Raw genomic sequence first — 22,369 nt, 5'->3', positions numbered from 1 at the left:
CACATTCACGGAATTTATCCCAGCGAGATTTTGTAAATAATTGTTCTCGTTCCTTTCTAAATCCTTGGTAATGATGCATAGTATAGTACACTATGTTAAAAAAATACTAGAAATGTATGTTTCTTTATCACCAAATGATTTATGTAAGTTGTGAAGTAAAACAGTTGAACATTAAATCCCATTTCAATTTATTTGCATGAGGTGAAGAGAAATAATGGTATTGAACAATTGACTATTCATGAAAGATACTAAAGAGAACTTTATTAATTTATACATACTTTTGCTAATTTTATTGTTATATCTTGGTAGTAACATACCAATATAAATAGTAATATTGTTTCTAGATGAAGACTATTATAATTGAAATGAAATGGGATTTCACATCATAATGCTATGCACGGACTGGGCTAATAATGACAAAAAACTACAATGAATACAATAGTATAAAATGTTGCTATGAAATTAAATAAATGTTGTATACAATAATTAACCGGTTTAATACTATATTATACATAAAAGTGAATGAAATTCAATGTTTACTATTTTGCTTTATACATGAATATCACAGGTCAAATTATTGAAATAAATAATGCAAATAGATTATGATTTGAAACATCTTGTATGTCATTGTTCTATTTGTTATATAAGACTACATGATATAAACTTTTTGATAAGCCTCTTTTATCATATTTTGAACCAATGGAATAAAGAGCAAAGACCTAGAATATATTGTAAATATAATCAGGTTTTTGATCAACTGATCAAAGGAAAATATTGCGAATAAATTTGTTGTACTGCTATTGTAAAGAAATCATCATTGTTTTATTTGATATTTAGAATACACATAATCGTGTATATATTTGAAGTTAAGAGCAATTATGATTAGTGATACCTGTATGACCAACTCTCAAAAGATAATCTCATTAAACCAAGTACTTTTTTTCATTTGTATTAGTTGATTTATACTGAATAAAGATAACACAAACAAACAAAAATGAGTTGGCTGTGTGAACACCTCAATGACAAGTGGTATCAGATGCCTCAGAGAGAATATTCAAATGCTCCTTGTGATACGTTTGTAACACAATTATAACCTAATGTATTACACGGGAGTGGAGTGGGTGGGTCGGGGGGCTTTTCGATTGGCAGGGGACTATTAAAATGGGTAAGCAGAGATAAGCAATTTGATGAAACTTTGTGTATAGTTTCATTACATTAGTACCTTGACCATATTACCTTGACCAAGTTCGACAATGAGCATTCTCTTAGTCAGGATAAGCAAAGCAACTTGATTGGCCGGGACTTTGAATTGGTTAATGCTTTGGGGTATGATAACTTTGGTTATAATGAAGTACTGGAACATAACAACCCAGCTTTTAATTGAGCTAGAATGTTTAAACTTGGTGTAGATGTTCATCAGGTCTTGACTGAACATTTTGAGCTACAGCTTGGCAATTTCATTGGTCGATGCTTTGGGACAAGATAACCTTGATTTCTATCTGACAGAGAGTGATGAAATTTACAGTATAGTTTGATTGCTCGATACTTTTGAAAAAAATATGAAAGTGCGATTAATTAATGTGTCATCTTTTACTTTGGGGTTTTGGCGGGAGACATCAGCCATACTGTTTGCTTGTTTAATATCCCCTATACAATATACGCTCGACCTCATTACCCGAACTGGGGTAGAAAAGTGGGATCTTTGACAATGAGGCAATGAACTTGTACATTCTTTTGCAGCTGCACAAGAGGGAACATCAACGCCGGATTAACCATGGTGGTGGGGAGGGGGGCTGATACCGACCGTGAAGCCCCGCAAGGGTCAGGGGGTTCTCCCGCTAAGAAATTTTAATTGGAGGCCGAAAACGTGATTTCATGGCATTTCAGGCACTTGTGTCGGAGCCATTTAGAAATACCTCCCCCAGAAAAATAAAATTCTGCCACAAAATTAGCCACAATCCATGCGGGTGCTGTGAAATTTCTAGAGGAGGGAGCTGGAACCCATGAGCCCGTTAAATTCGCCACTGTAAATGAGCAGAGCTACATCAAACCTAATTTTGAGTCCCTCAGTGATAAATAACTTGATTCAAAATCGTATTATAGCCCCAACAACGATTTGATGAATGGAGACCGTAACGTTACGACAAAGTCTAACACTGTAAGTACCAAATAGTCATACGAGATATGTGCATCTCATCAAATTCAGCTTATACCATACCCACAATAATGTTACGGAGTCAGTGAGTTCAAGTTAGACAATACGCTGACCTTCCACTGACCATGCTTATAATATAAAATCTGTCAATGACAGCTGATTCATTGTTTAGTTTTTTATATGATATATTTAATATCAATAATATATGTATATGCATGCTTTATTTTACTTTACACGACCTCTAAAAATGCCCCAAATCGTAAAAATACGACTTTTTGGATTTCGATCTCCTTTTTTCGGCTACCCCGGACATTTTCAAAAAATGATACAATGATTTCACACAACAGGCCAGCTATTAGCCTCTCGATTGACAAGAGTTTCATCGCCCTCCATTCATTATAACCAATGTCATCGTGCCCTAAAGAATCAACAAATCAGCTTGCTTATCTCTGCTTACCCTAGGCAAAAAATGCTCATCTTTGAACTCAATCATGACCTTGACCTAGTGAACGCCTACACCAAGTTTGAACATTCTAGCTTAATTAGAAGGAGAGTTCTTGTGTTCCAAAGTCCCGGCCCTTCAAATTGCTTCTATTTTTCATTTTCAATTCAAAATGGTGATCATCACGTGACCGAAATAAAAATTCTGATCCGATAGATTTTTAGGCATTCCTTCCAGGATTCCGAAAATCGGACGCCCGAGTCTGTAAGTAAAATAGCAAAAAAGCCTTTTTGATTTTTCACGTTTAAAGATGGTGGCACTTCCGGTTCGATCGACAAACTCCATATTTTGTGTACGAATCAGTAATTACTTGTCTAGTATCGAATTTTTTTTTTAGGTCATTCTGACCTATATTTCGACAATTTTTTTGAAAACTTTGATCCTTAATTTCACCATGGGGAGATAATTTAGAAAATTTCCAAGGACATCGTTGAAGTCGCATTGGCAAGATCTACTAACATTCTAAATTTCACGAAAATCGCACAACTATTAAAGAAGTTGTCAAATTGGTAATAACTTCCGGTTCGAAATGACAGCGACGAATTTTCGAAATGCCAAAATCCGAAATTGCAGATTTGAAGTAAATGTTTCAAGATACTCAAAGAAAAAAGAATTAGTAAAATAGGTCAAATAGTCACAAAGTTACAGCATTGTAGGTCAAATGCATTCCTTCGTAAAATTCTGTGATTTCGGATTCGTAAAACGTTTTGAAAATATATTTAATCAACAGCCACCACCCATTTTTGGGGGGATAGGTAAAAGTTTCAGAACGATCCTATGGTTAGATTCTGAGAAATCCGATTTGTGGACAAAACACACAAAAAAAATAACAATAACTAGATCTGCTACTGTCCCATGCAGATATGAAAGCTTTCATATTCATCGTCACGTGACATGGATTATATCAAGTATCTTAAAAGAAAAAAGAACAACAAAAAATAATTATCAAAATCGGTGAAAAAGTCGCGAAGTTACAAGTCTAAATATAGTGAGAAACATTGCACCCGGGCAACAAAATAATCTGAAAACTAAAGGGAAATAACTGAGAGTTGGATTGCTGTAATCGGTATGACTTTCCGTTCCAGAAGTTTCAGAAAAATGGATCAAGCCGTTTAAAAACGGGACGGATGAGAACATGAAACGAAAATGGCGGGAATGAACTAAAAAGGGGCAGGAAAATATCAAAAAAATAAATGAAATAACTTTGAACGGAACTAACATTGTTTGAATCAGATTGACCTTAGCTGTTCGAATATTTAGGTTAAATTTGTAAATTTTGAAAATTAAAGGCATAAATTGTCCTGTTAACAACTTTGTCGGCACGTAAAAGGTCAAAGGCGAAATACGAAATTTTGAAAATTTTCTAACACCAAAAAATCAATCTTGATCCCGGGCTATCATGAAATGCATTAATTTCAGAAATAAGAGACGCATTGAACATATTACAGCCTATTGTGTTTTATTTTCACGTCTGTTCAAGTGGATTTTTCACTGTTCTTCATATTCAATTCCAAATGCAGACCATCTGTTGACCGAAAATCTTCTTTTTTTTTTGCTAAAACTCTATTTTTTTAATCGGATCAAAATGGGAGTCCGGGGTGGCATTGGGCGTATTGTGTCCAAATTTCATGGTTTTCGGACAATCGGTGCCGGTGTCGTGGCGATATTCCACTTTTTTCGCACTTACTGAAGCCGTAAATGGCGGAAAAAGCCGAACGACAGGAACCGTGCCAAGAACAAACGACTTGAACGAATGCAGGTATCACCTTGAATTTCTCAGGGAACCTGGGTACCAGCGTGAAAAGTTCCTCGCCGGAATTTGGTACTCATGGTACCTTTGGTTCCAGCGTAGCGCATGCGCGAAGTCAAAACCAGCTAAACTCAAAGCAACCTTGTCGGCACGGAAAACATCAAAGGTGAAATTCGAATTTTTGAAATATTCAAATACCAAACATTCGACCATGAGCCAGGCTATCCTGAAATGTATTAATTTCGGTAATAGGAGACAGATTCTCTAAGTCACGACCAATTGTGTGGGTTTTCAAGCCCATTAATGTGAATTTTTCACTATTTTTCATATTCAATTCAAAATGGCGTCCATCAGTTGACCTTAATCAAAATTCTACTGCCTACATTTTATGGGCTTTCCTTCAAGGATTTGGAAAATATATTTGTAAGTAAAATATCAAAAAAAGCCTTAGCGATATTTCACATTTCAAGATGGTGGCACTTCCGGTTTGGACTACAAACTCCATTTTTTGTGTACGAATCAGTAGTGTCGTAGCTAGTAAAGAAAAAAAAATCAAGGCAATCCGAACTATGTTTCGTCGATTTTTTTGAAAACTTTGATCCTTAATTTCATCAAGGGGAGATAATTTAGAAAATTTCTAATGACATTTTTCAAGTCGCATTGGTAAGATCTACATACACATTAAATTTCATGAAAATCATGCAACTATTAAAGAAGTTGTCAAGTTGGTTTCAACTTCCGGTTCGAAATCACTAATTGCAGATTTGAAGTAAATGTTTCAATGTACTCAAAGAAAAAAGAATTAGTAAAATAGGTCTCATAGTCACAGAGTTATTGGTATGTAGGTCAGTATCTTCGTTCGTAAAATTCGGTAAATTTGGATTTGTAAAACGTTTTGAAAATATATTTAAGCAAAAGCTGCCACCCAATTTGGGGGGGGGGGGTCAAAGTTTCAGAAAGATCCTATGGTTAGATTCTGAGAAATCCGATTTGCAGAAAGTACACACAAAAAAACATAATAATAATAATAATCTTAACAAAAACAATAAGCCGGATTGGCTTATCAAATAGCCACAGGGCTATGTAATGATATATTACATTATCTGATCAGATAAAATGGCCCTGAGATATCCTATGTTCAAAAGAGCCAAAAATTCAAAAATGTCAATATATCGAAAATTAAATTTAAATATTTCAATACATATTATACATCGTTAGAATCGTAATTAGGTCAGCTATCTGAATGTGTAACCTTTATGTAAAAATTCGTTTAAAAAATAAAGTAATAGAGTATTTCCAAAATTTCAGTACGTTATTTTACCTATTCCAGACATTTCAATGTCATATTGGATGGATTCAAGCAGTTTTCGAGATACAAGCGTCCAAAAACGCTTTAAATCAGAAAATACTTGATTTTCAGCTTGTCATATTTTGCTACTTGGTCATACTATTTGTATAAATTGGGCATCATACGACAGTCCATTCCTCGGGCCACTCAACGAAATCTTAATTCGTTTAATCCATTGATACTGGACGGGCAAATCGAGTTTTTCCCCCAATATACCCATTTTTTGTGGGGTTTTTCGAAATATCTATCATTATTTCGACTACTTCCGGTTTCCGGATCATTGTTGAAATTGCTTTATGCAGCGATCTGACTATATAGCTTTATGTTCCAGGACTTTCAGAACTATCGATTTATCCTTTCCAAAAAATATAAGGGTTGGGAAATGGGCCGAAAATTCGAAAAAATCGAAAAATAAAGGGCGATTACTCGGAATGAAACTTATATTTCTGGAATCGGATGGTCTTCAGGTATCCAAAAATGTTGATCAAATTTGAAAATTTTGAAAAATAACAAAAATTGTCTCGTAAACAACATATTTTCAAAATTCGAAGGACAAAAGCCATAGATGAATGTTCGAAATTGAAAAATGTGAGATAGTCATTATCTCGGAAAAGATTCGGGGTTTCCGAAAATGTCATTTGTTTGAAAATAGGTAAAGAATTGATGAAACCACGGCCGATTTTCAATTCCGGAAAAAAGTACAAAATTCGGTTACTTCCGGTATGCGCAGAAGTTTCAAAATTGTTTTATCAAGTAGCCACCACATAGTTTCCCAATAGAAAATTTGGTTCCAGATCGATATCTGTTTTCGATCATGGAGAAATAGGCTCCCGCGGAAAAAAATAATAATTATAATAACTAGACCTGCAAGCAGCACTGAACCGGCTTTCAGGAATCAGGCAGGAAGTGTATCAAAGCCCATTCACCGAGCTACCAAACGATACTTTAGGTGTTTTGATCCGGTCACACCCGACGGTGAAATCACGATTTTTGCAAGAGCACCGATTTTTACTGGGGTTTTTTTAATATCAAATATTTTTATGACTACGATTTCATCGGTGCCACGTTACCCTAAACATATGTCACTTCCGGTACCAATGAAAGCATTAAACAGGTTTCCACATAAGCATTGCACACATCAAATAAAATGGACGCCGAATCAACTAAATCCAGCAATATCAATTCATTTTATACATTTGTTACATGTAAGTGTAAAGTACTTCCGGTGATAATGAAAATGTTCAATTAGTTTTATGAAATCAGAAATGGCATAAGGCATCACATGGTGAAAATTTTATGTAAATCGAATAATAATTGCCACTTTTATAGACCAAAAACCTTGAAAAGTGACTTGTAGAAAACTGTCTATTTCTCTGCAACCGTACAAGTTAGAAACCATTTTCTGGTATCTGTATGATCGTATGGGTTCATTCTATTTGTTGATTGGAATCAAATATCATAATTTTAAAAATATTACAAATCAGACTCATTTGAATAAAATATCTGTTTTGAAGGCTAAAAATACAGTTTTTGCCAAAACGACGTTACTTCCGGTGAAAATGAAAATCTTAAATCTTGTATGAAATTGTAAATGGCATTAGGTATCACTCAGTGAAAATTTTATGAAAATCGAATAATAATTGACACTTTTATGGACCAAAAACCTTTAAAAGTGACCTGTTGAAAATCGCCTATTTCTCCGCAACTGAACAATTTTGTGAAATCTATATGACCGTATGAACTTTATTAATATGTGAATGTAAACCAAAAGTTAAAATTATTAATACATATTAAATAATTCTTGGTTTAACAAAATATTGATTTTAAATGTTAGAAATGCATTTTTTGACAAAATGGCGTCACTTCATGTGTCAATTTTAAATTTTAATCAATTTTATACGACGCATACTTGCTTATTAAATCAAATGGTGTCACTTTTGTGAAAATCCAATAATAATTGACTATTTTACAGGCAAAATAACGAAAACAGTGACTTATGCAAAATTGCCCATTTCTAGGTAACTGCTTATATTATAAACTAATTTTAACATATATTTTCTTCGTATGGATTATAGTTACAAGTTTATAAATGTTACGTAGAAATATTTTAAAATCTGAAAAGCCTGAATGGGTTGTAAATAGGTCAATTTTACACCTTTTTTCACCTCTTAATCGGATTTGCTCGAAAATGAAATCAAAATTAAAGAAACTGATCCCAACATTTTATGCGCCTTTAAAGGGCACACTCTATTAGTTATATCAGTTTTTTTAAAAAATATTTTTGCTTTCGAAAAATGGTACCTAACTGTCAAAATTTTAGTTTTTGGTAAAATTAAGCCACTTCCGGTGCCGACAGACATCTCTATCAGTAACAAAAATAAAATGACAATTGAGACAACGGAGTATATGAACTTTGTTTTATGCAAATCGAGCAATAAATAATTAATCTAGGACTGAAAAACTGAATTAGCCAATGGCGGCCAAGGAAAATTACTGAGACAAAAAATATTCACATTTTTGCCCATGTCAGATGACTCTTTAATTTTGTGTAAAACACGACTAAAAAATATTCATAAATAAAAAAGTTTTTTGTAAAAATTTAAATTTTCAAAGTTCGAACGACTAAAGCCATAGATGAATGTTCGAAATTGAAAAATGTGAGATAGCCATTGTCTCGGAAAAGATTCAGGGTTTCCAAAAATGTGAATTGTTTTAAAATAGGTAAAGAATTGGCGAAACCACGGCCGCTTTTTGATTTATTGCTACCGTTCAAATTTCGGCCACTTCCAGTCTGCGCAGAAGTTTCAAAAATACTTTATCAAGTAACCACCACATGGTTTCCCCATAGAAAATTTGGTTCCAGATCGATATCTGTTTCCGATCATGGAGAAATAGGCTCCCGCGGTAAATAATAATAATAATAATAACTAGAGGAGGGAGCTGGAACCCATGAGCCCGTTAAATTCGCCACTGTAAATGAGCAGAGCTACATCAAACCTAATTTTGAGTCCCTCAGTGATAAATAACTTGATTCAAAATCGTATTATAGCCCCAACGACGATTTGATGAATGGAGACCGTAACGTTACGACAAAGTCTAACACTGTAAGTACCAAATAGTCATACGAGATATGTGCATCTCATCAAATTCAGCTTATACCATACCCACAATAATGTTACGGAGTCAGTGAGTTCAAGTTAGACAATACGCTGACCTTCCACTGACCATGCTTATAATATAAAATCTGTCAATGACAGCTGATTCATTGTTTAGTTTTTTATATGATATATTTAATATCAATAATATATGTATATGCATGCTTTATTTTACTTTACACGACCTCTAAAAATGCCCCAAATCGTAAAAATACGACTTTTTGGATTTCGATCTCCTTTTTTCGGCTACCCCGGACATTTTCAAAAAATGATACAATGATTTCACACAACAGGCCAGCTATTAGCCTCTCGATTGACAAGAGTTTCATCGCCCTCCATTCATTATAACCAATGTCATCGTGCCCTAAAGAATCAACAAATCAGCTTGCTTATCTCCGCTTACCCTAGGCAAAAAATGCTCATCTTTGAACTCAATCATGACATTGACCTAGTGAACGCCTACACCAAGTTTGAACATTCTAGCTTAATTAAAAGGAGAGTTCTTGTGTTCCAAAGTCCCGGCCCTTCACATTGCTTCTATTTTTCATTTTCAATTCAAAATGGTGACCATCACGTGACCGAAATCAAAATTCTGATCCGATAGATTTTTAGGCATTCCTTCCAGGATTCCGAAAATATGACGCCCGAGTCTGTAAGTAAAATAGCAAAAAAGCCTTTTTGATTTTTCACGTTTAAAGATGGTGGCACTTCCGGTTCGATCGACAAACTCCATATTTTGTGTACGAATCAGTAATTACTTGTCTAGTATCGAATTTTTTTTTAGGTCATTCTGACCTATATTTCGACGATTTTTTTGAAAACTTTGATCCTTAATTTCACCATGGGGAGATAATTTAGAAAATTTCCAAGGCCATCATTGAAGTCGCATTGGCAAGATCTACTAACATTCTAAATTTCACGAAAATCGCACAACTATTAAAGAAGTTGTCAAATTGGTAATAACTTCCGGTTCGAAATGACAGCGACGAATTTTCGAAATGCCAAAATCCGAAATTGCAGATTTGAAGTAAATGTTTCAAGATACTCAAAGAAAAAAGAATTAGTAAAATAGGTCAAATAGTCACAAAGTTACAGCATTGTAGGTCAAATGCATTCCTTCGTAAAATTCGGTGATTTCGGATTCGTAAAACGTTTTGAAAATATATTTAATCAACAGCCACCACCCATTTTTGGGGGGATAGGTAAAAGTTTCAGAACGATCCTATGGTTAGATTCTGAGAAATCCGATTTGTGGACAAAACACAAAAAAAAAATAACAATAATAATCTTAACAGAAACAATAAGCTTTCATATGTAATATGAAAGCTTAATAATATTAATCTTAGTAATAACAATAGTCTTTCACCGAAGGTGAAAGCCTAATAATAATAATAATATTAATCTTAGTAATAACAATAGTCTTTCACCGAAGGTGAAAGCCTAACTAGAATTGCGCGCAATGCTGAAGGCTTTCACGGTCGCAAAGGCGACACACGATCGCCAGATATATGACAAAAGGTTATCCCCACCACTCCCCCCCCCCCCAAAAAAAAAAAAAAACCACAGCTCTCTAGTATAACTCAGATATTGACCCATAAACATGCTCCAACTCGTAAAAATACGCTGTTTTCAATTTTCGATCTCTTTTTTTGGGCTACCCATGACAATTAGAAAAATTGTACAAGGGTTTCACACAATACACTACCCAGTAGAATCTCGATTGAGCAAGTTTGAAAGAAAGCATTGGCGGCTTTTCCGAGAAAAGTGATTATATAACTGTTAATTTAAACAACGGATAACTCCTACCTCTTAAAATGATTTATATAATTAGTAAATAATTATTATTATCTAATGATTGTTGTTTTGTGACATATATAGTGTAACCAATATATAAATTGTACTTTTATAATCAATATGATACTGTGTATTAGTCGTGTTTCTGTTCTTATGATTTGAATTTCTTCATGCAATATTTGTAAATCGCCAGTAGGAATAAATGTCTCTTATATAGATACATTATGCTGGCTAGAATTTGCACGGTAGGCTAGCCTTTTAGACTGCGCTGTATCATAGGGTCTGTCATCGAGTCAACTGGCGCGGTTTCGATTACCTGGTTTTGCGTGAGAAGGACTAGGGTCGCCTGTCCAACCTCGTGGGTTTTCTCGGTCCTCCGGTTTCCTCCCACTACTAAAGATCCCTACGCGCAAGCGAATTATTGAAATACAAAAAAAATAAACCATATGTTAGTCCCGAAATGACCTAGTTTGTTTCGAGTGGACGTTAAACCCCATTTCTTTCTCTCTCTCTTTTCATTCACATATATATCACTCCGGGTCCTCCGGTTTCCTCCCATTGCTAAAGAAATGAACCAATTGAACCATATGTTAGTCCCGAAATATATACATTGTTCTTTTATAATCAATATGACACTGTGCATTAGTCGTGTTTATGTTCTTATGATTTGAATTTCTTCATGCAATATTTGTAAATCGCCAGTAAGAATAAATGTCTCTTATATAGATACGTGATGCTGGCTGTAAATTACACGGTAGGTAAGCCTTTGGGACTGATTGTAAATCGCCAGTGGGAATAAATGTTTTTTTATATAGATACATTATACTGGCTGGAATTTGCACGGTAGGCTATAGCCCTTAGGACTGCGCTGTATCATACGGTCTCTCATTGATTCAACTGGCTGGGTTTCGATTCCCCGGTTGAACGTGACAAGGAGTATGTCGCCTGTCCAACCTCGTGAGTTTTCTCCGGGTCCTCAGGTTTCCTCTCACTGCTAAAGACCCCTACGCGCAAGCGAATTATTGAAATAAAAAAAAAATAAACCATGTTAGTCCCGAAATGATCTCTCTAAACATGCTCGTACAGCGGCTCTAGTCTTCTTTTATATAGAATTCCAACCGCCAAGGGATCTTTTACGGTCACACCAATGTGTACACGGGACTTCGGAATCGCGTTCATGTCAGCTACTCAAATATGTAACTGGTTCAAAAATTGATTGAATATTCAATGAAATATCGCCAATTTTCTGGTTTCGTGCACTAATAAAAATTTAATATTAATTACAGATAGAGTCCATGCTCTAACAACGTCATGAATTTAAACACAGGTGCAATATTCGATACCTATGTACGATACTACTGCAAACGTTTAATAAATTGGACTTTCTTATAAACAGCGCGAGCCGTCGATTTCTGTCCTGATGATTACCGGTATAAGATAATTTTGACACAGAAGCAACAATATTAATTCAAAGTCTAAGTATTACACACAGCACTCAACTATTTCTGTTACAGGGTCACTAAACCCATATTTTGGAAAGAAGAAAACACTCATAGTTGAAATAATTTCAGTTCAAATATCATCACTGATAAAAGCACTCTTACGTACAGATTGTATCCCCCACTTATGTTTCGCTTAACAATGAAAGGTGCCGTGTTCAATTTTCGATCCCTTTGTTCTGCTACTCCTGAAATTTGGGACTATTGTACAATCGTTTTATGTATAACACTACCGATAGGCCTCTCTGTAGAAGAAGTTCTTTAGTGTTTCATAAATGTTTCATTACAGACAATAGAAATAATATTTGACAACTCTTGTTGACTGCTCGGACAACTTAGCTGCTGTGGGTGTATGTTTCGTTGTCTGGCAACCTGTCTTTAGCTTTTGAACCCACTGCAGGTCACAATTTTTATCTGATTTTGATGAAACTTAAAATGTATGTTAATATCTCAAAGATGTCACAATTTTTATTTGATTTTAAAAACCTTTCAAATTTTTCAACGTTACATCTCTTGAAAAATGTGGGTGCATCTTGCATGGCAAAACTACCATTTCAATCAAAGCAGGAATCTGGACGTATCATGCAGCGTTAGCATTGCTCTTATTTGTTTGTTTTATGGTATTTGCATTATTTATATCAATATGATAAATTTCTTTCCAATAACTTTATTTGATAATTTAATTTGAATTAGGTATCAGCTACTATGAGCAAATATAAAAATGATGATGGTAATTTTATGGTGTGGAGGATGAAGAATGGTACCTTTGTTATTACTGTAAGGTAAACAGTAGTTATTTGATATTTGAGAATAGGTTGCACTGTTGTTGTATATGTAATCAGAGAAATATATACAGACGGAATGTTCACTTATTGAGTCTAATGTTGTCAAGTGCGTGTTCAAAAAGAAATATTTGCACAAGTAATTTTGCAGAATCTTGTGAAAGCTCTTGTGGGGGGTAGTCCCAGAAGGGACCCCCATCAACATTCAAAATTTTGCGACCTTCCATTTTGGAATTAATTACCTTTTTATACGGCCACATTGATATGTGGTCGTATATTGTCGTCTCCCCCGTCCATTCGTCCCTCGGTCTAGAGGCTAAAGTTAATATTCGATTGACTTTAAATTTATACACAGTGATTAAGGTCATGAGACGAAGAAGCCTATTGATTTTCCCCAGTTTTTGATAATTACTGCCAGATATATGGCCCTTGATCATTTTGAAAAATCTTGTGGATGCTCTAAAGGCTAAAGTTAATATCTGATTGACTTTGAATTTATGCGCAGTGTTTAATGTCATGAAACAAAGAAGCCTATTGATTTTCAACTATATCCGATAATTACTGTCAGAGTTGTAGTCCTTGACCTCTTTGAAAAATCGTGTAGAAGCTCTAGAGTTTAAATTTATACACAGTGTTTAAGGTCATGAGATGAAGAAGCCTGTCAATTTTCAATGATTTCCAATGATTATGGAAGTTGATATTAAATGTTTTGTATGCTAAATGTTAGAATAGGGCAGAACTAGAAGCCAAATGGGTTGTTACTTGTAATCAGATTTTAGTGTTTTGTAAATGTTTTCATTTCTGACAAAACAAAAAAATATTCGACAATCGTTGTTGACCGCACAGACTATTTAGCTGCTGTGGGCATATGTTTCGTTGCCTGGCAACCTATCTTTCCATATTTCAATGCATTGCACATGAATTTCAATGATTTGCGGTAATTACTGCCAGAGTTATCACCCTTGAGTAAAATCAGAGTTATCGCCCTTGAGTAATATCAGAGTTACGGACCTGGATTGCTTTGAAAAATTCTCTATATGCTCTAGAGGTTAAAGTTATCATCTGATTGTCTTGAAATTTATACAGTTTATGAGAGAAAGAAGCTAATTTTGTCCCCCACCTTTTTAAAATGGGTTCATCCGTCTGTCTGTCCGTCACATTTTTTGGGACACAATAACTCTATTTCTTATTTAGCTAGAATTTTCAAACTTGGTGTAGGTGATTATTAGGTCAAAGCCTTGATGGAGTTCGAAGATGAGCATTTTCTGCTTAGGGTAAGCAGAGATAAGCAATTTGATTGGTTGATGCTTTGGGACACAATAACTTTAGTTGTAATTAAGTGAGAGTGATGAAACTTGATGTATAGTGTCATTACATCATAACCTTGACTAAGTTCGATAATGAGCATTTTCTGCTCAGGGTAAGCAGAGCGATAAGCAATTTGATTGGCCAAGACTTTGGATGTGTTCGATTTTGGCGTGTATCAGATATTAACTTCATGGATTATTGCCGCCCAATTGTATAGAAATGGTGTTATTAGCTTGAGGATGAGTCATCCCATGTCAAGTGGACCAAATTCTATGAAAGTTGTCGGGTGAACCCCTCAGAATATTATGAAAGAAATATATGTTATAGTACATATAGACTTACGTACAACTGGAAAGTTATACAACTGAGATATTGACTGAGATATTTGGCACTTAATGATTTTTGGCATTTAATTGCAAGCCATACATGGTCGAGAGTTAGTACTTGTTTGGAAAATCTGATGCAGAAGTAATAATCTACATAAATATTTCCTCCAAATCAACAAGAATATTGTCTAAGTGGAAGATTTAAAACCAGTGCACCAATATCAAGTCATAGAATAGTAGTTTCAAAACTTGCGAATTGGTACCCCGATTCAAAAGGCCATATCTCTCAGTCTATATTAATGCTAGTGGCACTTTGAGTTTTTTTAGCATTGTATGTCAACCATGCTTGCCTGATAATAAATATTTCTTCTTTGAAAGCTGATGTTTCTCATTCATTGTATATGAACCCCACTACAGCTAGAGTCATATAACTTCCCAGTTTTACACAAGTCTATTTTATACTACAATAAAGGCCACACCAATTTATTTTTTATACGCCCACATTGAAATGTGGTCGTATATTGTCGTCGCCCCCGTCCGTCCGTCCGTCCGTCCGTCAACAATTGCTTGTGGACGCTCTAGAGGCTAAAGTTAATATCCGATTGACTTTAAATTTATATACAGTGTTTAAGGCCATGAGACGAAGAAGCCTATTGATTTTCAGCGATATCCGATAATTACTGCCAGAGTTATGGCCATTGATCACTTCAAAAAAATCTTGTGGACGTTCTAGAGGCAAAAGTTAATATCCGATTGACTTTAAATTTATACACAGTGTTTAAGGTCATGAGACGAAGAAGCCTATTGATTTTCAGCGATTTCTGATAATTACTGCCAGAGTTATTGCTCTTGATCACTTCAAAAAAATCTTGTGGACTCTCTAGAGGCCAAAGTTATTATATCCTATTGACTTTAAATTTATACACAGTGCTTAAGGTCATGAGACGAAGAATCCTATTGATTTTCAGCAATTTACGATAATTACTGCCAGATTTATGGCCCTTGATCATTTTGAAAAATCTTGTGGACGCTCTAGAGTCTAAAGTTAATATCCGATTGACTTTAAATTTTATACACAGTGTTAAAGGTCATGAGACGAAGAAGTCTATTCATTTTCAGTGATTTTCGATAGTTACTGCCAGAGTTATGGCCCTTGATCACTTCAAAAATCTTTGTGGATGCTCTAAAGGCTAAAGTTAATATCTGATTGACTTTAAATTTATACACAGTGTTTGAGGTCACAAGGCGAATAATCCTATTGATTTTCAAAGATTTCTGATAATTACTGCCAAAGTTATGGCCCTTGATCACTTTGAAAAATCTTGTGGACGCTCTAGAGGCCAAAGTTAATATCCGATTGACTTCAGATTGATACACAGACTTTAAGATCTTGAGACGAACAAGTATATTGATTTTCAATGAATTTTTATTACTTGGAACAGCTAAATCCATGATATAGTATTAAAAGTTTTGTATACAAAATGTTAGCATGGGGCAGAACTTTATAAAAACCAAACAAATTCTAATGGTTTTCTGAGTTGTTGCTCTTAATCAAATTTTAGTGTATTATAAATGTTTCATTACCGAAAAAAGTAAAAATATGCGACTACTCTTGTTGACTGCTCGGACAATTTAGCTGCTGTGGGCGTATGTTTCGTTGCCTGGCAACCTATCTTCTGTTTCTCAGGTGAAAATATCATTTTTTCCATTTCGGAGGAGGGAATAACTGTGTTAGCACTAGTTTCTAAAATTCATTAGCTACTGTGGCTAATGCATGAAAAAATTATTAGCCACATACATTTTTCATTAGCCACTGACCTCATGAAAAGTTGTTTGTATACTAATGTTGGTATATAGTCGATATTAAGGATGTAACATTTTGAAGCTAGCAGCAAGTGCTAATAACGTATACAAAACATCGAGCAGAAATTTGAAGACGTTAACGCCCTGTGATTCATTACAAATAACAAGTGCCATATTGAATTGTTTCCTTGTTTCTCCTGCCACCACTTTGGCAAACGTGCAGTAAGCACAACACAAAGTATATGTTTCAAAACACAAGATGTTCTAGCATGCTATAATAATACTATCATGTCTGAGGGTAGTGTAGAGAGAGAAAAATGGGTTTTAACGTCCAATCGACACAAATTAGGTTATTTCGGGACTAACATAATATGGTTTAATTTTATTTCAATAATTCGCTTGTGCCTAGGGTCTTTAGCAGTGGGAGGACCTGGAGAAAACCCACGAGGTTGGACAGGCGACCCTACTCCTTGTCACGAACAACCGGCGATTTGAAACCATGGCAGTTGACTCAATGACAGGCCTTGTGCCTAGGGTCTTTAGCAGTGGGAGGACCTGGAGAAAACCCACGAGGTTGGACAGGCGACCCTACTCCTTCTCACGAACAACCGGCGATTTGAAACCATGGCAGTTGACTCAATGACAGGCCTTATGATACAGCGTGAACGTGCTTACCATTCGACCATCCAACCCCCCCTGAGGGTGGTGTACTTTTTATACACCCACATTGAAATGTGGTCGTATATTGTCGTCGCCCCCGTCCGTCGGTCCGTCCGCCGGTCTCTCTGTCTGTCCGTCACACTTTTTGGGACACAATAACTATCTTTCTACTTGATCTAGAAGGTTCATACTTGGTGTAGGTGTTTATTAGGTCAATGCCTTGATGGAGTTCAAAGATGGGTATTTTCTGCTTAGGGTAAGCAGAGGTAAGCAATTTGATTGGTTGATGCTTTGGGATGACTTTAGTTCTAATTAACTGAGAGTGATAAAATTTTGTGTATAGTTTTATTACATCAATACCTTGACTAAGTTCGATAATGAGCATTTTCTGCTCAGGGTAAGGAGAGCTATAAGCAATTTGATTGGTCGAGACGTTGGAACACAATAACTCTCATTCTAATTGAGCTAGAATGTTCACACTTGGCGTAGGTGTTTATTAGGTGAATGCCTTGATGGAGTTGGGAGTTAGAAGATGAGAATTTTCTGCTTAGAGTAAGCAGAGATAAGCAATTTGATTGGTTGATGCTTTGGGATATGATAACTTAATTTCTAATTAAGTGAGAGTGATGACACTTGGTGTATGGTTTTATCACATCAATACCTTGACTAAGTTCCATAATAAGCATTTTCTGCTTAGGGTAAGTTGAGTGATAAGCAATTTGATTGGTCGAGACTTTGAAACACAATAACTCTCCTTCTAATTGAGGTAGAAATGAAATGAAATGAAATGGAGTTTAACGTCCTACTGTTCTGCTCCTAACCTGGGCTGTGAGGGAATTTTGCCCGGACAGCGGCACTACAGTTTACTCTTATATCGAATTCCAACTGCCAAGGGATCTTTTACGTGCACGCCAATGTGTACACGGGACCTCGGTTTTTTCGTCCCATCCGAACAACTAGACAGCTTTCTTTGTCAGCCCCTCCGTCCTGCATCACTGACAAGGGAGAACCACGCCGGAAAATCTGGATGAACTTTCTCAGCCAATGCAGGGATCGAACACCCAACCTCCAGGCTAGCGAGCTAGCATCTTACCCACTTAGCCACATGATCCCCTTAATTGAGGTAGAATGTTCAAACTTGGTGAAGGTGTTCATTAGGTGAATGACATGATGGAGTTCGATGATAAACATTGTCTGCTTACGGTAAGCAGAGATAAGCAATTTTATTGGTTGATGCTTTGGGGCCAATAACTTTGGTTTTAATTAAGCGAGAGTGATGAAGCTCCGAGTATAGGTTCATTATATCATTACCTTGACTAAGTTTGATGATGAGACTTTTCTGCTTAGGTTAAAGATCGATAAGCAATTTGATTGGTCAAGATTGGGAACATTACAACTCTGCTTTTAATTGAGGTAGAATGTTTAAACTTGATGTAGATGTTCATTAGCTGAATGTCTTGACTGAGTTCAATGATTAGCATTTCGAGGTAAAGCTAAACAGAGGTAAGCAATTTCATTGGTCGATGCATTGGAACAAGATAACTTTGATTCTATCTGATAGAGAGTGATGAAACTTAGTGTATAGATGATAATCAGTTTGATTGCTTGATACTTTTGAAAAAAAATAAATGTGCAATTAATTAATATGTGTCATCTATTTATTTTGGGATTTCGGCGGGGGACATCAACCTCACTGTTGGCTTGTTATTCATCAAACATATCAAGTACAAATCTTCTTATAGACTCCATAATTAGTTTGTGTTGAGGGAGCCATGGTCCTAGCTTGGCTTCGCACAGGGCGCCAACTCCCGACTAAGTTACATGCCGCTGTCCAGTCTTAACTCGAGACCTGCCTGGTCCCAAGTTCACTTCTAGACACCCTCGCCTAGTCTGCCGATCTGCTTTGGGTTCCTTGCTTATAATACCCCGTCTAGACGAAGGATCTCACAAGGTTACACATCTGGCTATTGCATAATACTAGAGTAAGCTTTCAGTACAGATTTCTTTACCAGACAAAGGACATTATGTAAAATGGGCCAAGCCAGTGCCAATGTTGACCATCTGTGGGTCATTATCTGATAAGGATGTTTTATTAGATTTCATGTATGAAAGGTGTTAATTGACATTTTCCTAAATAATCTCAATTGTGTAACATTTCGTATAACATTATTTTAGTAGTTTAAACAAGGACAAACAAGGAACCAACAGGATCACATTGGCCTTTTCCTCAAAGTGGCTACTTTTTAACAATATTTATCGCCACAGATGATGGAAAATCGCCATTGGCGATGTGGCAAAAATCTAGCGCCCACACTGAATAAAAATAAAACTCGCGTTTGATGGTATTTTGACTAGTTTTGCAGATGCAACATAATAACAAGAAAGAAACATAAAATTATACATCAAACTGGAATGTGTATTTGAAAAATACTGCAGTAATAAAATTTCACGATTAAATATGGTTAAACATTGTCATTTTATTATCTTTTCTGTCTCTTCCCAATGTTTTTGGGTTCTCTACACCCAGGCGCAGATTTAAGGGTTGGGTTAATGATGGCACATAAGCTATCAATATTCAGCTTTCTGCGACCTTTTGTCCCCAAGTTTCTAAACCTTTTCCAAAAACCCTGTCAATGCAATTTTTGACAGATTTCAAGCATGTTAACACAATAAAAATCCGTTTTATATGCCCACATTTTCATGTGGACTTATTATGTCGTCGCCTCTGTCCGTCTGTCCAAAATTTTATCCGATTTTGACGAAACTTGAAATATAGGTCTATCTCCCAAAGATCTTGGTTCCTTTTGATATTGGCATGTATCGGACCATAACTTCATGGCCCCTAGATGTCACAAATTTCATCTGATTTTGATTAAACTGGAAATGCATGTTTATAACCCAAAGATCTTGGTACCTTTCGATATTCACGCATATTGAATCGAAACTTCCAGAATTATGGCCCCTGATTTTACGAAAAATCACGTTTTTAGCTTGTGGTCCCTCTAGCGGTCACAATTATTATCCGATTACCGTAATGTTGGTTGGGTTTGAATTTCGTGAAAATTAGACCAAAACTGCCAAACAAAATGGCCGTACCTTGAATGCAAATAGTGTAAAAATATGTTATAAAGGTTGTATCCGATTTTGATGAAACTTGAAATAAATGTTTATAACCCAAAGATCTTGGTTCCTTTCGATATTCGCGCATATCAGATCATAACTTCCTGTTTTTAGCTTGTGGTCCCTGTAGAGGTCACAATTATGATCCGCTTTAAAAAAAACGTTAGAATATAAATCACCGTTATACCCTAATGTTAGTTAAGTTCGAATTTCGTGAAAATCGGACCAAAACTGCCGGACAAAATTTTGGCTCCTTGTACGCAAAAATAGTGTAAAAGTATGTCATACCAAGGTTGTGGACCCTCTAGAAGTCACAATTGTTATAAGATTTTGATGAAATTTAAAATATTTGTTTGTCTCAAAGATCTTGTTTCCCTTTCGCTATTTCCTGGATTATTGCCCCTGATTGTACGATTCTACAAAATAATAATATACTCTTCAAAAAAAGTAGGGGATATTCTGAAACCATACAAAACTGCAGAAATGCACTGCTGTTTTTATTAGAGGTAACTAGTGTATGTTAATAACAGGCCAATTGCCCACATGAACATAAACAGTTCATATGGGCGGCTTATCTGACGGCCCCATTTCACTCGCAAAGAAATACACCGTCAAGTGAAAATGGACGTTTTTGATTTTGGTCTTAATAATGAGTAATTGCTCCACCAATCCTCATAGACCGGAGGCTCAGCGCGCGGGTTGGGGGTGGGGGGTCCATCAAAGGTCAAAAGGTCACCTCTGGGGTCACACAGAACAAAGGTGGATTTACCAAGTTTACATTTTTATTGAAAGTGTGATTACTATTGATCATTTTCAGCTTATTTTCATGATATAAGAATTACTGCACATTCACTGTCATTGAAAATGAACCCATTTGACCTTTGATCCTGAATATCTCGAAAATGCCCCAACGGCAGACTGATTACCACTCGGCATCGTATTCTACGCAAAATTTTACTCTAGAAAAGTTGGGTCTGATTTTGTGCCCATTTGATGGATCCCCCGCGCCTTGCCTCCAGACTATCAGACATTCAGCAATTCGTCATGGTATGCTCCTAATCAACTGTCCAATCACGATTTGGGTCAATCTGACCCACCCCTCTTGCAGTGCCACGGCCAATTCTTGCAGTGTTATTGGTTGACATCGACGTACACGTCTCCTGATCAAATTAAACGTAAAACACTAAAGCAAAGATACGCTAAATAGTAAATCTTATGCAAGACCCGATAGGAAAGCAAACATGGATAGATAAACCAGCACGCGGCAGTTTTCATCAACCCTTCCTTGAGGTGTCAAATTTGACAATGAACCCCTCCCATGTGTATGGCGCTATTGCGTGTCGCATGTGCAGCTCAGTGGTTCTGTTGGGGCGATGAGTTCTTCATCTGTGAACATACTCTCAAAGCATGTCAAGTGTCCATGACTATTTATCATATCACAACCTGCATAGGTAATTTGCATTTCAATATCCCCTACTTTTTTTGAAGAGTATATTTGTCATCCCTGCCTTTACATATCATTTGAAAAAAATCTTGGCAAGTTAGGTTTATATTTTGTAAATGCTCTGATTGCCATCAAAAGAATCACAATGCAATTTTTTTTATGAACTGCTCAGAAGACATAGAGTCCAATCTTTAATGTAAATCTGTCGGCTTTTCGGGTAGAAATCGTGGAATAAGCTTTATTTTGAAGGTTTCAATGTTTAATGACAAAAAAAACAGTGTTGACATTTTTTCTGAGTAGGTCTTCATAGTAATGGAGGCCATTATCTGAGGGTAGCCATGTTGCAATAATGTTTCAACTTATTTTTTTATTACACACTAACACCATTTAAGGAATAACAATTACTGGTTTATTAACATGCAACGTTTCGACGATGATACTCTCGTCTTTATCAAGCAAAAACATATATTGATAAAGACGAGAGTATCATCGTCGAAACGTTGCATGTTAATAAACCAGTAATTGTTATTCCATAAATAGTGTTAGTGTGTTACTGTTCAATTACTAAATGCCACTTAAGTTATTTTTTTTTTTATTTTCACCTTATTTATAATGTTATCGACATATCAACTGTGATTTGTCACTGTATTAGTATTGACCATATTTCAAATTTTTTTCCCATCACTTCATGAAGATATTTCCAAGATACAGCCATTGTTGGTG

General features: G+C 35.7%; 1 protein-coding gene across 4 annotated transcripts in view; it reads left to right on the top strand.

The window, feature by feature from the left end:
- LOC126828356 (uncharacterized) overlaps positions 1 to 22,369 on the top strand; it is a 204,133-nt gene that overhangs the window by 123,187 nt on the left and 58,577 nt on the right. For all 4 annotated transcript variants that reach the window (XM_050558097.2, XM_050558093.1, XM_050558092.1 and 1 more), the window contains exon 7: positions 12,897 to 12,985. In XM_050558097.2, the coding sequence (XP_050414054.1) occupies positions 12,897 to 12,985 (89 nt within the window). The remainder of the gene's footprint in view (positions 1 to 12,896; positions 12,986 to 22,369) is intronic.

The sequence above is a fragment of the Patella vulgata genome, chromosome 7, assembly GCF_932274485.2.
Source record: "Patella vulgata chromosome 7, xgPatVulg1.2, whole genome shotgun sequence".
Lineage (NCBI taxonomy): Eukaryota > Metazoa > Mollusca > Gastropoda > Patellidae > Patella > Patella vulgata.
Note: the sequence above shows the minus strand (reverse complement) of the source record. Positions and strands in the feature narration are given on the sequence as shown.